The following is a 16,145-nucleotide window of genomic DNA, read 5'->3' as shown; positions in this document are numbered from 1 at the left end:
AGTCTCATAGCCTTTTGTGCCCGGGCTGGCTTTGGACGCGCGCGCGCGCACACACACGTACACACACGCGCACACACACACACACACACACACACACACACACACACACACGGCACAGCCTGATGAACAGCAAGCCATACAGGAAGGAAAGTAGACGTCCGTGGGAGGTCATCTTTAATTGAGGACGCTGGGTGGAGTTGTGGCTCAAGTGGTAGAGCGCCGCCCATGAATGAGAAAAGTTAAGGGAGAGCAGGCAAGGCCAAAGTTCTGGGCCCTAGGCTGGCACGTGTGTAAACACATGCACACAAACACACCAGTCACCCCAGCTACTCAAGAGGCTGAGATCTGGAGGATCGCGGTTCGAGGCCAGCCCTGGGGCAGGAAAAGTCCTAGAGACTCTGATCTCCAATAAACCACCAGTAAACCAGGAGTGGCGGTTGTGGCTCGAAGATGGTAGAGCACTAGCCTTGAGCAACAAGCAGCTCAGAGACAGAGCCCAGGCTCTGAGTTCAAATCCCACAACTGACTAAACTAAATCAATCAGTAAATAAGACAAAACAAAGTCTCTGGTACCCGGGACAGGCCAGCTTGGTGGGTTCGAGGCCCCGAGGTAACTCACGGAAGTACTTCAGGGTCTCTTCGATCTGCTCGGTGGTGAGGTCGAGGGCGGCGTCGGGGGAGAGAAGGGGGGTGTGCAGCCAGTCGTCATGGTCATAGCCGTAGATGGTGTCGGCTCTCAGCTTGTAGTGAGGGAGCTGCTCCTCCAGGAGGCTGATAATTTCCACTTCGGGGAGGTCCGTGCTGTTGCACACGTCTATGAGAAGGAGAAGAAGGGGTGAGGGAGCGGGCAGGCACCGTGGCTCAGTGGCAGAGGGCTCGCGCTGGGTTCCATTCCTTGGACACTGGGGCTGGGAGGGAAGCCGGAAGTGGCGCTGTTGGTAGATTGCTCAGCCTTGAGCAAGAGAAACTGAGGGACACAGCCCAGGCCCTGGGTTCAAGCCCCGGGAATGGCAGAAAAAAAGAGCCAGAAAAAGAGACTCGAGGAGGTAGAGGAAAAAGAAAGAGCCACACTGCCCCCTGCTGGAAGATGGCTCGGTGACAGCCTGCCATGTCACACACCCATCCCATTTAGGCCTCAGTTTCCTCCTCCTCCTCCTCCTCCTCCTCCTCCTCCTCTTCCTCCTTCCTCTTGATTTCCTATGAAGCAGCAAAAAGCCAGAAGTAGAGCTGTGGCTCAAGTGGTAGAACACCAGCCTTAGGGGGGAAAAGCTTAAAAAAAAAACAAACCAGCACAGCACAAGATCCTGAGTTCAAGCCCCAGTACTGACACAAAAGAAAAAAAAAAAAAAAAACTGGTCACCAGAGGAAAGAAAAGACCTATCTTTATTCTTTCTCCCTGCTTCCGGACGAGACCATTTTTATTTACCTACTAAGATACCCCTTTAGCCACGAAAGGGACCGGGACAGAGAGATGGCCCCCAGCGAGGAGGTCACACACTCCTCACCCACTTGGCCCACAGGACACACACACTGGGCGGAGCTGGACAGGCCTGCCGTTGTCCTCAAGTGATAAAGATTTAAAGGCATAGACTAATTCCAGTTACTTGGCAGGCTGAGATTCTGAGGATCACAGTTCAAAGCCAGCCTAGCACCAGAGTTCATGGGATTCCATCTTCCTTCCTTCCTTCCTTCCTTCCTTCCTTCCTTCCTGTCTGTCTGTCTGTCTGTCTGTCTTTCCTTCTCCCTTTCTTTATGCTGACAGGAGGCTTAAACTCAAGGCCTCAGGCCTGAGCCACCTGACATCCAAATCGCTCAAGAAGTTAAGATCTGAAGATCGTGGTTCAAAACCAGCCCAGACAAGCAGGGGGAGAAAAAAAAAAAAGTGAGATGTGGAGCTATGACTCAAGTGATAGAGCATCAAGTGAAGGGTAAAAACAATACCTCACAGACTGCACCCCAGGCCCTGAGTTCAAGCCCCAGGCCTGGCACTGTCCCCCCAAAATAAGTAAATAAATAAAAAGTTGACAAATAAATAAATGCACAACCACACTGGCTCATTTCCTTCCAAAGTACACTTCTGTCCATGTTATTACATTATCACACAACCAAACACATGGACACACACACACACACACACACACACACACACACACACACACACACACAAACTGCAAGACATACATACCCTGAAGGAGCAGCAGGTTATAAGGTGACCAATCCACCCAGCTCGTCACATTTAAGGACGAGGTCTGCAGCAGGAGGTGGAAGGGCAAGCTTGTGCAATTGCTGGTGCAGCAGCCCGCTTGTTGTGCAAGGAGGGAGGGCAGGGCTAGCGCTGGTGGGTTCCACCCCGTTATCCTAGCCAATCAGGAGGCTGGGATCTCAGAACCCTGGTTCAAAGCCAGCCTGGGGAAGAAAAAGCTTGGCAGATTCTTAATCTCCCATGAACCAGCAAAAAAAAAAAAAAAAAAAAAAGCCAGAAGTGGCTCTGTGGCTGAAACAGGAGAGTGCTAGCCTCGAGCTGAAAGAGCTCAGGGATAACACCTAGGCCCTGAGTTCAAGCCCCACGACTGACCAAAAAAAAAAAATCCCTTTCTAGGCACATAGAAATGTGTAACATATAATGTATAAAGTATACTGTATAATATACTAATATATATATATCCCTTATCATTTTCTCTCAAGGCTGGCACTCTACCACTTGAGCCACAGCTCCACTTCCGGCTTTTTGCTGCTTTACCTACTGTTTTCTGCCCCAGGTTGGCTTTGAACCTTGATTCCCAGACCTCAGCCTTTGAAGTGCTAAGACGCTGGTTGCTCTCTCAGCTTGCGAGGGGGGGGCTGTCTGAGTGGCTGCCAGAGATTGGGGCTCCCTCCACCACGCACACACCTTTAACCCCAGACCCTTCCTGGGGTGGGGGGGGATGGAAGGCCCAGCCAGAGACCTCTACAGAACCAGGGTGTGCCATGGCCAGCGAGGAACGCAAGGTTTTATTAATAGATCCTTATTGTCATAAAACACAATGCCAGCCGGGGTTATGCTGGGAGTGGTTTCTGCCTAGACAGGAAACAGTGTTTTGAAACAGACAATAGTAGCCAGGCGTGGGGGCTCACACCTGTCACCCTAGCTACTCAGGAGGCTCAGATCTGAGGATCACGGTTCAAAACCAGCCGGGGCATGAAAGACACTGAGATTCTTATCTGCAATGAACTACCAGAAAACCAGAAGTGGTGCTGTGGCTCAAGGGGTAGGGTGGTAGCCTTGAGCTGAAAGAGCTCAGGGACAGTGTCCAGGTCCAGAGTTCAAGCCCCATGACTGACCGAAAAGAAAAAAGACAACGGTTTACTCCTCTCAGATAGCCCCTGAAATTATGGCTCAAGCCTGTCTGTCATCCCAGCCACTCGGGTCGGAAGGATCTCGGTTCGCAGCTGGGCCCTGGGGCAGGAAAGCCGCCAAGGCTCTCTCCTCTCATGGGGAATGGAATGGCAGGCGCTCGGCTGGGCGGCTGGCAGAGGGGCCGTCCTGTCGGGCAGGTGCTGGGCTCCAGCTGCGGCCGCTCCTCCCAGCCACCAGGTGGCGCTGGGTTCTCACCCGCCCCACCCCAGCTGGGCAAGCCAGGGTCTCCAGGTTCGCAGAGCCCGGAAACTTCTAGGCTTTAGGACAACTCCGATGTGCCCTTCCCACTTACACACTTACACACACACACACACACACACACACACACACACACACACGCATGCACGCACACCCCAAACAAAAACAACCCCTCCAACAGCAATGATCAAATTCCAGGAAAACTCTATAAAATAAACTATCATTCAAGAAACTGGAGGGGGAGCAGAGGGGTGGGGGGGTTGGGAGGGGGGCTCAGGGGTAGAGTGCTCGCCTAGCACGCACGAAGACCATGGTTCGATTCCACAGAACCACATCCATAGAGAAAGCCGGAGGTGGTGCTGTGACTCATGTGGTAGAGTGCTGGCTTTGATCTGAAGAGCTCAGGGACAGCGCCCAGGCCCTGAGTTCAAATCCCAGGCGCAACAACAACAAAAAAAATAGTATTTATCCAAATCAACTCCAGGAAAGATCAAACAAACTGAAAATAAATAAAGAGGGGGGGAGGGGAGAGGGAGGTCACCCCTGCTCCTCATGCTTGCCCTGTACCTCAGGAGGAGGGGATGGGGGTCCCCCAGACCCCAGACCCCTGTGCTCTGCGGCCCCCACCGAGAGGGCAAGGAGGGCCCTCTCCCTCCCGCCCTCCTCTGGGCGTCTGTCTATATGTCTCTCTTTGTCCCTCTCTCTCCCTCCATCTCTCCTTCTCTTGTCTGTCTGTCTGTCTGTCTCCTGCAGCTTTCCACAGAGCATGACCCCACCCCGGCAGACACAACTCACCACTCGAGTTTACTCCAAGGAATTCACCTGAGCAGCAGAATCCAGCCACAGGCGGTGGCCCCCATGCCAACACCAACGCCATGGCGAAAGACACCCGGGAAAGGGAAGGAGGGAGGGAGGAAGGGAAGGAGGGAGGGAGGGAAGAGAGGGGGAGGGGCAGGGAGAGGAGGGTGGAAGAAGGAAAAGAAACAGGAAGAAAGAAGGGCCACAAAAAAATATGGAAGGAAAGAAGAAAGAAGAGGGAGAGAGGGGAAAGAAAAAGAAGAGGGAGGGAGGGGAAAGAAAAAGAAGAGGGAGGGAGGGGAAAGAAAAAGGAAGAAGAGGGAGGGAGGGAGGGAAGGGGGGGAGAGAGCGGGAGGGAGGTGACCCTAAAGAGGCTGGAAGAAGCTAGAAGACTAAAACCCTATACCCCAAAATATGAGAGCGGGGTGTGTGTGAGGCGGAGCCTTTGGCCCGGCTTGCTTTCACTGTGCTGTGCAAGTTGGGGCAAGGCGGCCAGGGGTGGGGAGAATCACCCCACGCTGCTTACGTAACCCTGTCACCCCATCTTGTTAAAGCACCCCGACCCAACACGACAGTCCCCCCCCAAAAAAAGACCAAAAAATAAAACCCCATGATGGAGAACATTGTGCAGGCCAGTTTGGGGGGGGGGGCAATTTGTGTGTGTGTGTGTGTGTGTGTGTGTATTCTTCTCCAAGTTTGAAGGCAGAACAAAACTTTCCCTGTTGGGGTCAGAACTACCCAAGAACTTTTTTTGGGGGGAGGGATGGGAGGAGAGGGTGCAATGAGGGGGGAGGGGAGGTTGGAGTGTTCTCAGGAGAAGGCTGGATGCCAGCCATTGTCCTTGGTGAATATCACCCAAGATGCATTTTTGAGGGGACAAGTGAGGGTTGCCCCAAGAAACCACCCCCCTCGATTTTATGCTTGCTTCTTGTGACTCCCTCCTCCTCCCCCGCCCTCCCTCCCTCCCTCCTCCCCTGTCTGGACTCCAATCCCCTAGATTATCAACTTGATCCTGACAGCTCAGGGAAGCCCAGCCCGGCACCCTGAGATCATCTTAAGAGGATCCAGGTTCAAACCCAGCCCAGGATGGAAACCAGGAATGCTGGCCCCCCCACCCCAAAACCCACACTTCACTCCTTTGGGACTTGAGATCTTGAGGATTTGACCCAAAGGGCTTGACATTGCACAGCTTCCACCCCATCCACGCCAGAGAGGGGGAAATTTACATCTCCAGCAGATTGGGGTGCATTTTTTTGGGGGGGAGGGAGAGCGTTACAGGAAGCTATTCTATGTAAGGATAGTAGAAAGTTCAGTCAATGAACTCTCATTCAGGCCATGGTTAAGTCAAGGGAGGGAAAAACAAAACAAAACCAAACCGGGGTGCGGTGGCTCACGCCTGCCATCCTAGCTACCCAGGAGGCTGAGATGTGAGGATCAAGGTTCAAAGCCAGCCCTGGGCAGGAAAGTCCATGAGACTCTGATCTCCAATAAATCACCAGGAAACCGGAAGTGGCGCCATATATATGTGGCTCAGAGCACCAGTGCCCCCCCTGCCCTCCCCCCCCCGTACCGGTAATGGTGCAGGCATCCTGGTAGAATCTGGGGCTGGGGTCCTCAACCGCCTCGCTTATATAGCACTCCTCATAGTGACAGGCAGCCGGCTCGGCCGCAGCATCCTGGCGCAGGGCAGCTGTGGTGTCCAGCTTGGCAGGTTTCACGTGGAGGCGCCCACTGCCATGGGAAACCCCGCGGCCAGGGTCTGGGGCAGTCGGTGGGGTCTGGGGTGCCACACAGCACGTCTGCGGGGAAGGGGGGAGAGAGAGACACACACACATACAGGTTACTTGAGGAAGCAGGGCAAGATAATTCATATTAATAATCATCCTGGCATCCCGGCTGCTCGGAAAGGCTGAGGTTTGGAGAATTGTGGTTGCCAGCTAGCCATGGGGATGGGGAAAGTCCACGAGACTCTCCATCTCCAAGCAAGCCAGCAAAAGTCAGGAGCGGAGGCATGGCTCAAGTGGTCGAGAGCCCACGTGGGAGTGGGATGGGAAAAAATAAATACATAAAAGCTAAGGAACAGGATGGTGGTCAGATCCTGAATGCAAGCTCCAGTGCCAACACACACACACACACACACATTTTTAAAAAAATTAACATTAGCCCAGCCAGACTTAAGATGCCAAATATTTGAGGGGGGGGGCAACAGGCGTCTGTGTGGGATGCTTAGCCTGTCTGTCTCCCCTTCCGCCTTATCACCCTCTCTGGCCTTGTGTGACCTCCCTGGCACAAGGCTGAGCAGGCCCAGCGCCTTAAATAGCCGCACGGATGGCTGAGCCAGTGGACAGTTGGACAGGACAGATGGAAAGCAGGCAAGGCGCTGGCTGTGGTTGCCAAATGGGCCACAGAGAAGAGCTATGCACGCCAGATCCCCGGATTCGAACTCAGGGCCCAGGCACCATCCCTGAGCTTGTGTGCTCAAAGGCTGGCACTCTACCACTTGGGCCACAGTGCCACTTCCGGTTTTTCTGGTGGTTTCATGGTTGATAAGAGTCTCCGGGGACTTTTCCTTGCCCCCCCAGGGGGCAAGGAGGAGTAAAAGCAGAGTTCAAGCCCCAGCACCCACCTGAAAAGGGTAAGGAGGGTGGAAATAAAGAAGAGGAAGCTGAAGCTGATATTTCCAGGAAGTCCAGCAGAGAGACTGTCACTGCACAACATTCCCTAAGTGTTTATAACGGCCAGCTGTTTCCACCATGACATCATCCTCCAGTAACGGTAACTCTGTGTCTACTCCCCAGGGGTGGAAGGGACCCCGGCTACTCAGAAGGCTGAGGAGCTGGATTCTGCTTCCAAGCCAGCCAGGGAGGAGGCAGGAAAATCTGAGAGATTCTCATCCTCTCATCTCCAACGAATCCCCCCCCCCCCAAAAAAAAACCAGCAGTGGTGCTGTGGCTCAAGTGGTAGAGTGAAAAGAACAATAAATAAAAGTCAAACAGAATAAAATAACTTAGCATACTCTAACCAGGCAACTCCCAGATTCCTGGCGTGTATTCTTGAGCAGGCTGGAATTCTCACATGAGAGCCGGGCGCTCTAAATTAAGAATCTCTTTTCCTAAATAAAGTTCAAGTGCATGGAGTTCACATGACCCCCGCAGCTAATTATTAGTATCTCTTGCTTTGGAACAAGAGCAATCATCTCGAAGTAGTATTAAAGCCCCAGCAGGGAACAGGGTTGCCCCAGGGCCTTGAACTCTGCGCCTGCGTGCAGGTGTGCATGTACTCTGCCTTTATATATATATATATGTGTGTGTGTGTGTGTGTGTGTGTGTGTGTAGCACATCACTGTTGATAACAGCTAAGGATGAAGAGCGAGGGGTTGTAGCAGACGCCTGTAATCCCAGCTGCTCAGGAGGCTGAGATCTGAAAATCTGCAGGAAAAGCTCTCCCCTCCCCAACCCTGGGAGACTCTTATCTCCAATGAACCACCAAATCAATCAATAACTCCAGAAAAGACCTGGAGCTGTGGCTCAGATGGCAGAGCGCCAGCCTTGAGGTGGAAAAGCTCAGGGAGAGAGCCCAGGTCGTGAGTTCAAGTCCCAGGACTGGAGCAAAATTAGTAATAAAGAAACCAACATGGGCAAAGGGCATCGCTGAGGACAGAGAAAAGGAGGAAATAAAAAGACAGGGCATAAGCCAGGCAAAAAAATAAGTCAGGTATAAAATTATAAATATATATATATATAAATTTATATATGCCATATGGAAATTGAGACATATATACATATAGAATTTCTATATATGGGATATGCCTCAGTTTCTCTAATTATCTTGAGGCACAAGGAGGGGGAATGGGAGGTAGTGGGGGAGCCGGGGTGAAATTCACCTCTTCCTTCTTGGCTGGGGGGGGACTTTCATCAACCGCCCGTCTTCCAGCAAGTTCTTCTGGGGTCACAGGGCAGATACAGTGTCCCCAGAGACCTGGCAGGAGCAGGGCACGGGGGTGGGGGGGAGGGGGAGAGGGGGTTTGTGCTGAATCTATCATGTACGCCAGTGGCTCTGGCCTGTCACTCTAATGACTCAGGAGGTTGAGATCTGGAGGATAGTGGTTCAAAGCCACCCCCCGCCCCCCGCCTGGGGGAGAGGGGAGGGTAAAAAAGGAAGTCTGCAAGCTCAGAAGCAGCAGAGGTGTGTGTGTGTGGCTCAAGGCGGAGAGAACCCGCCTGGGGGAGAAATAAATAAATAAATAAACGCTCAAGGCCTGTCACCAGGTCCTGAGTTCAAATCCCAGGACTGGCACAAAAGATACACACGGAGAGACACAGCGGGACCTGAGTTTCTGGGCCCTTCCCCGGGCACCATGCCACCTGCCTGAGCCAGGGTTATGAATAGCCAAGGAGCCCAGCTCTGCTTACACATTGGTTCAAATCCAGACAACCCACCTTCCCCCAACTCCTTCTTCTCTCCCTCAAGCAATGCACTACTTAACGTGGCGTATTACACGCACGTGTGGTTCATTTTAAAAACCCCAGTGTCCTGCAACAGGAGAGAGAAAAATCAAAAGTCCAAACTTGACCCATGGGAAACAAACAAACAAACAAAAAAATCAGTGATCATCCAGACACCGAGAGGAAAAATAACAATAACAGTGATCATAAAGACTGTAAATTTCCTAAGTGATCATAATCACTCACAAGGTCAGCGAATATATGACATGGAAAACACATTCCTTTTTTTTTTTTTTTTTTTTGGTCAGTCATGGGTCTTGAACTCAGGGCCTGGGCGCTGTCCCAGAGTTTCTCTGTGCACAAGGCTGACGCTCTACCACTTGAGCCACAGGGCCACTTCGGGGGTAGGAGGTTTAGCAGTGGCTGATGGCTCAGCCATGGCACCCCCGATCCCCCAAACTAGTAGCAAACATGAACTGAAAGTGGAGCAGACAGACGGAGGGTGTATGGCTGGAAAGCTGGCACACGCGCAGGGAGAAAGGCTCTCATTGTGTCTGGGGCCCCGCAGCCCCAGGACGGAGAGGGGAGAGGCAACAGCAGACAAAGAGAGCCATTGTGAGGAAGGAAACTCAGGAGCTGGCTTCGTCCAAGCTGGGCCGCTGGGCAGGGGGAAAAAAAATCAAGGCCTGGGACCCAGCACGGCCCCTCTCCCCCCCCTCCCCCTTCATCCAAAGAGCGCCGAAGTGCACGCCTGTAATCCTGGCGACAAATGACAATCATTATCATAAGGCAACTGGACAAAGCCCCTGACTGGCTTTGTCTGTTAAATGGGATTTCAGAGACTTCCAGCCATTCATATAAAGGATTCCTTCACATTCCAGACACTGGGTCGGGGGCGGTGAACCCCTTAGATGCGAAAGAGATCAGAGGCCCCTAGAGGTTTGTTTCTAAGCGTCATAAATAAATATACCAGTTGGCAGGACCTTGAGAATGTGCTAGAAATGGAGACACCCTGGGGGAAGGGGGAACGCAAGGCGGGGGGAGGGATCTCTCCCACCCAACCCGACTCGCTGGGCCCAATTCCAATGATACAGCATGAGGGAGTGTGGGAGGATACCAGGGGGGACTTCCCGCTATAGGAGAGAAAGGGCTGCAAATGCCCTCAGGTGCCTCACTGGTTAAGATGTTAACCACCCAAGTGACAGCCCTTTGCCCCCTCCAACACGCAGCCCCAAATTCCCCCCCCTCCCCAACTGGTGGGCAAAATCCAGAGGATGGAGGTTCAAAGCCAGGCCATGTCAGGAGAAGTCTGTGAGACTCCTTATCTCTCCACTGAAAGGGAAGCAAGAAGGGCCTGAGGCCAGCTCAGCCACCTGCCACTCCCTGGCTGGTGACACCAAGGCTTCTTCTCTTGGATCCTCCAGGAGCCACGGACAAAAAATAGCAGCCACGGAAACTGCTGACACGCATGGATTCGCCAGGCCAAGGACAATGTCCACTGGCTGACTTTCAGGTCAGGCTCAGGCAGGCAAGCGGAGTGAGGGGGAGACAGGCAAAACTGTCTCCAGAAATGGAGCCCAGGGACAGGGAGAAGTGCCCTAGTGGTAGACTGCTTGCCTAGCACGCACAAAGCCCTGGGTTCGATTCCTCAGTGCCACATCCACACAAAAAGCAGGAAGCAGAGCTGTGGCTCCAGAGGTAGAGCGTTAGCCTTGAGCCAAAGAAGCCCAGGGATAGTGCCTAGGCCCTGAGTTCGAGCCCCAGGACTGGCACATGGATGCACACGCGCGCGCGCGCACACACACACACACACACACACACACACACACACACACACGGCCAAGCCGTGTGTAGTTCATACAAGAAACTTCCAAGCCAGATGCAGTGGCTCACGTCTGTCATCCTAGCTACTCAGGAGGCTGAGATCGGAGGATCGTGGTTCAAACCCAGCCCAGCCACGAAAGACCATGAGACTTTTATGTCCAATGAACCATCAGAAAACCAGAAGTGGCGCTGTGGCTCAAGGGGTGGGGCGGTAGCCTTGAGCTGAAGAGTTCAGGGACAGCACCCAGGCCCTGAGTTCAAATCCCACCGCTGACAAAAAGAAAAAAAGAAAACTTCCAGCTTTTGTGGATACTTACCTGGAAAAGCTCTGGGTCTCTGACTGAAGTCCCTTGGGTCCCTGAACAGAGGGCGGGGAGGTTGGGAGGGAGGAAGAGGGGAAGGAGAAAGGGAGAAAGAATGAGAGGGGAGAGAGAGAGAGGGAGGAAGACAGGCAGTGTAGATTACGTTATTCATGGTCCAGCAAGCATGTAGTCCATGCAAGAGAGAATTAATTGTGTCTCACAGGGCAGCGGCTGGGGGTGTCGGGTAATGAGCTCAGGGGAAGTGGGGTGAGGGGGGGGGTCCCCTCCTGAATGCTTTCCCCTGATCAGACCCCGTGGTAATTACCGAGAGCGCGTTAACAAGCACTCTGGGCGTGTGCGCTTGTGCATGGCAATCATCGTCTTAATCAGAAGCCCTGGGCCTGCGGCTCCGCCTGGCTTCCTGGTGACCCAGCACGCTGAGATCCAGAGGATCGTGGTTCAAAGCCAGCCCGGGCCAGGAAAAGGGAAGAAATCTGGGAGGCTCTGATCTCCAATGAAACAGCCAAAAAGCTGGGAGTGGAGCGAAAGTCAAGAGGGGAAAAAAAAACCAGAAAGGGAAAAGAAACGCGAGTGGACGAGCGGGACTGCTATTTTTCTGCCATGGAGGAACAGGAAACATGGCTTCCTTCCCACAAGGGCAAACAACACAGCTGGTGTTGTTTCTCCCAGAGACACACTTGTGCAAGCCACAGCCACACTTGTGCAAGCCACAGCCAAAAGGCACACCACCACCACGCCTGGCACCGCCTGCCATCCGGGCTAATCGGGAGGCTGAGAGCTGAGGATCGGAGGTTCAAAGCCAGCCCAGGGCATCAAAGTCCGCGAGACTCTTATCTCCAGTGAACCACCAGAAAACCGGAAGTGGGGCTGTGGCTCAGGGGGTAGGGTGGTAGCCTTGAGCTGAAGAGCTCAGGGACAGCGCCCAGGCCCAGAGTTCAAATCCCAGGACTCCATCCCTCACAACGTCACTACTCTGGATTGCAACTTCCCAGCAGGGGGGAGGGGAGGAGACAGGGAAACCGAGGCACAGAGAATAGGGGGAGAGGGGAAGCATGGAAACGGAGAAATGCAGACAAACAAAGACAAGACAAGAGATGGACAGACAGACTCCAGGAACAGATGGCAGAGAGACAGAGTGAAGGGGGGGGGGTCGAGAGCAGGGACTTAGGAAATGGGGACCCCCAACATCAGGCCCTAAGAATAGTACAGCTGAATGGGGTGCCAGATGTGCCCCACTCACGGGACCAGCACGTCCTCCTCCTTCCTCCCCTTCCGGCTGAGTTCCTCTGAGGACAGGAGGCTACCCCGCCCTCCGCCCTCCCCTCTCCTCCCAGGCCCCCAATTTGCCCTGCAGAAGCCACCTGCACCCCTTTCCCTGGCTGCTGCCGCTGGCTGGCAGAAAACCACATCCTGTTCAAGCCTAGCTGGCTCAGGGAGGCTGAGATGTGGAGGATCGTGGTTCGAGGCCAGCCCTGGGAAGGAAAATACCAGAGGTCCTTTATCTCCAATACACCAGCACCCTTCCCTCCCCACCCCACGCCCAAAAAAAGCCAGAAGTGGAGCTGTGGCTCAAGTAGTATAACACCAACCTGGAGCAGGAATTCCAGGGAACAGCACAACCCAACCCTGAGTTCAAATCCCAGGAGTGACACCCCCCTCCCCCCCTCAAAAAAGAAAAAGAAGAAGGACTGGGGGTTTCTCAGGGGAAAGCCCCCAGCCCCACCCCCTCCCTCACCATGGCAATAAGCCCCGCCCAGCAAGCAGGATGCTGTCACCATAGCAACGGGAAGCCCAGCTGGGAGATAGGGAGGGAGAGAGGGCGGGAGGGGGGGGGTTGTTCCTCTCCCAAGCCAGGAAACACACAATCTGAGTGCCAGCAAGAACCAGATGGAGGCGAAACATGGGACTGTGTTTACAAAAAAAAAAAAAAAAAATACATAAATGAATAAATTAAAATTAAAAACAAAATAGACAAAGAAGGCCACATTCCAATCCCCCCCCTTCCCGGCCTGGTGACACACATTCCTTACAGCTCAGAGGGGCTTTAATGAGCACATCCCGCCACCAGCTGGATAAATTAACTCAATCCAGGATAATTAATTATAGTAGAAATGATCTAAAAAGGGTAGGCGTGGAGCTGGGGGTATTGACTTAGTGGTAAAGTGCTTGCCTAGCATGCATGAAGCCCTGGGTTCGGTTCCTCAGTACACCACATACACAGAAAAAGCTGAAAGTGGTGCTGTGGCTCAAGTGGTGGAGCTCTAGCCTTGAGCCAAAGAAGCTAAGAAGTTCAGGGACAATGCCCAGGGCCTGGGTTCAAACCCCAGGACTGACAAAATAAATGGTTCTTTCTCTCTCTCTCTCTCTCACACACACACACACACACACACACACATATGTCTACAGGATGCTGAGAACATTTCATCCACCCAGATGTGACTGTTAGTTCAACAGGAAGGTTTGGAAGCCAGGCTTGAGGGGGACATGCCTGGAATCCAGCGCTTATGAGGTAGGGGCCAGAGAACTGTGGCTGGAGGGCAGCTGAGTCATATGGTGAGTTCCAGGCAGGTCTAGACAAGACCTGTTGTCAAAAGAAAGAAGACAAAGAAAGAAAAGAAAAATGAGGGGCCAGGAGTTTGGCCTAGTGGTAGAGTCCTTGCTTAGCATGCATGAAGATCCAGGTTCGATTCCTTGGTACTACATACACAGAAAAAGCCGGAAGTGGTGCTGTGGCTCAAGTGGTAGAGCTCTAGCCTTGAGAAAGCCCAAGGACAGTGCTCAGGCACTGAGTTCAAGGCCCAGGATGGGCAGAAAAAAAAAAAAAGAAGAAAAATGAATGTGTGTGTGTGTGTGTGAATCCTGGAGTGTGAAGTCAGCAAGCCTGGGCATCTGACCCTCAACTTTTTTTCCCTAATAAGGCTGCCACTCTCCCAGTCGAACCACACCTCCACGTCCATTTTTCAGGGAGTTGCTTGGATTTGCGAGTCTCACAGACTTTGCTGCCTAGGGCTGGCTCTGAACTCCGATCCTCCAGTTCTCAGCCTCCTGAGGAGCTGGGAGAGCCACAAGAGTACAGGATAGAGGTGGGGACATTTTGATTTCTCTAGTGCCAGAGGCAGGAAAAAGCCTGTGCCAAGAGGCCGCCATTGCCTGCTGCTTACACACCCCAGCCCCGCCCGGCCACCATGAGTCACCCACACAGCAAATTGCTCCTTTTCCTCTTCCCGGCCTGGTGACAAACCGCTGCCTTGTCCTGAATCACAGGTTTGTCTGAAAGGGTTGTTTGATGACTGCTTCTTTAATCCCTGGAAACACAGCTGAGCCATGCTACCCTTGGAAGGGGGGGGAGGCAGGTGAAAGGACGGGGGGAGGGCGTGGTAAGATGTAAAGATAGGAATAAGGCTCTGGATACGTGGAAGACAACTTGGGGGGCTCACTTGATAAAGCCGGGGTGCTAGGGACTGCCAGCTACTCAGGAGGCTGAGATCTGGGAGATCCAGGTTCAAAGCCAGCCTCAGGCAGCCCAACCCCCCCCCCCAAAAAAAAAAAGTTGGAAGGGGAGAGCTGTGGCTGAAAGCAATAGAGCGCCAGCCTTGACTGAAAAAGATCAAAGCTAGAGGCCAGGCCCTGAGTTCAAGCCCTAGTACTGCATAAAAGAATGAAAGACATGGCGGGGGGGGGGGTACACCTAAGAAATCCTGACTTGACCCCATGCCAGAAAACGACAGACAGACTGACGGATAGACAGATGGACAGGCCACACAATTCAACTTTCCCAGGAGATTTGTCACCAGATCACATTCTCACAATGGCGGAGAGGGGAAGAAAGGCAGCTGCCAGGAGCTGGAGGAAAAAGAAAAGGGGTGACTGAAGCTCTAAGGCCAGAGTTTCATCTGGGGACGGTGGATGTGGGGAAGAGAAGGTTCTGGAAATGGATACAGGGAAGCGGTGCCTGCTCAAAGAAAGCATCACTGGAAAACCTCAAACTCACGGCCAAATAACACACTTCAAATGGCAGGGACAATAGTTTTAAGTATATTTTATCCCTCTGCAAGTATGTGTGTGTGTGCAAGCCAGAACTGAGACTTGAACTCAGGGCCCAGGCACTATCCCTTAGTTTAATTTAGTTTTGCCCTCCCCCCCACACTCAAGACTGGCGCTCTACCACTTGAATCATACCTCCCTTCCAGCTTTGCGGTGGTGAATCATTAAAGAGAAAAGAAGAATCCCTCCCCTCCCTATGCCTCTCACTAATTTCCCTAACTTTGGGGCTGGCTCCAAACTGGCATCCCCAAGAGATGGATCTCAGCGCCTCCAGCTCAGAAACTGGGATTACAGGCGTGAGCTACAACGCCCGGCTGGCATCCATCGTGAGGGTTCTCCTGTGATAAGAGCTGATATGAGTGTGGCTGAAATTTCAAGGGAGGGGATAGATCTCCTGCTCTCTGTGGGATGGATGGAAAGAGGGGCAGGCCGAGGCGGGAGGGAAGAAAGATTCAGCCTGCCTGGGGTTGAGGGATACACTAACAGCCACCTGTACTTGAACTCAGGAGCTCCAGGCTTGCAAGAAGGCAGGAGAAAGATGGGGAGGAAAAAGTGACGAAGGAAAAAACTGAGGTTCCGACCACTTACCTTCCATCTGGCTTCCATTTTGTCCCCCTTCCTTGGAGAGGTGGCCCCAGATTGGGGAGGGATTTAGGGGGACTGACTGGCTTTTTCTTTTCCTTTCTATTTTTTCTTAATCAAACAGGACCCCATGTTTCAAGCCAAGCATCCGATTAAGAAGGAAGACCCGGCAATCCAGTCTGTCTTGTCCCCTGGCCTCTTGGCAATCCAGCAAGTCACACTTCATTGCCCGCCATTAAAAGCGAGGGCAGAGGTGAGGCTGGGGCAGGGACGGGGTCACACACTTTTCTAAGCAAGTTTAATCCTCCCTTTTCATGGGCAAGGCAGGAAGAGGAGGGAAATGTGAATTCTTTGAGGCCTGGCAAAGGGGCCAGGTCTGTAAAGTCTCCTGTGTGCCCCCTGGGGGAAAAAAAAGGGGGGACACAAATGGGAAATACAAAAGGGGAGATTCTACCAGGTGTTATAAGGGCAGATTCAGAATTAAGTTTAGAGAAGATCTAAGAAGTTTCCAGCCCGGCACGGTGACTCATGCCT

General features: G+C 52.8%; 1 protein-coding gene across 1 annotated transcript in view; it reads right to left on the bottom strand.

Annotated features, from left to right (window-relative positions):
* The window catches only part of Trak1 (trafficking kinesin protein 1), a 43,259-nt gene extending 27,476 nt beyond the window's left edge, over positions 1-15,783 (bottom strand). Inside the window, 3 exon segments of the mRNA XM_090323398.1 lie at positions 620-814; positions 5,964-6,192; positions 15,618-15,783. Of these exon segments, the coding sequence (XP_090179524.1) occupies positions 620-814; positions 5,964-6,192; positions 15,618-15,635 (442 nt within the window). The 5' untranslated portion in view covers positions 15,636-15,783.
* Between the last annotated feature and the right edge of the window lie 362 nt (positions 15,784-16,145).

The sequence above is a fragment of the Megascapheus bottae genome, chromosome 32 (genome assembly GCF_031878675.1).
Source record: "Megascapheus bottae isolate mThoBot1 chromosome 32, mThoBot2.hap1, whole genome shotgun sequence".
Lineage (NCBI taxonomy): Eukaryota > Metazoa > Chordata > Mammalia > Rodentia > Geomyidae > Megascapheus > Megascapheus bottae.
This window is presented reverse-complemented; position numbering and strand designations above follow the sequence as displayed.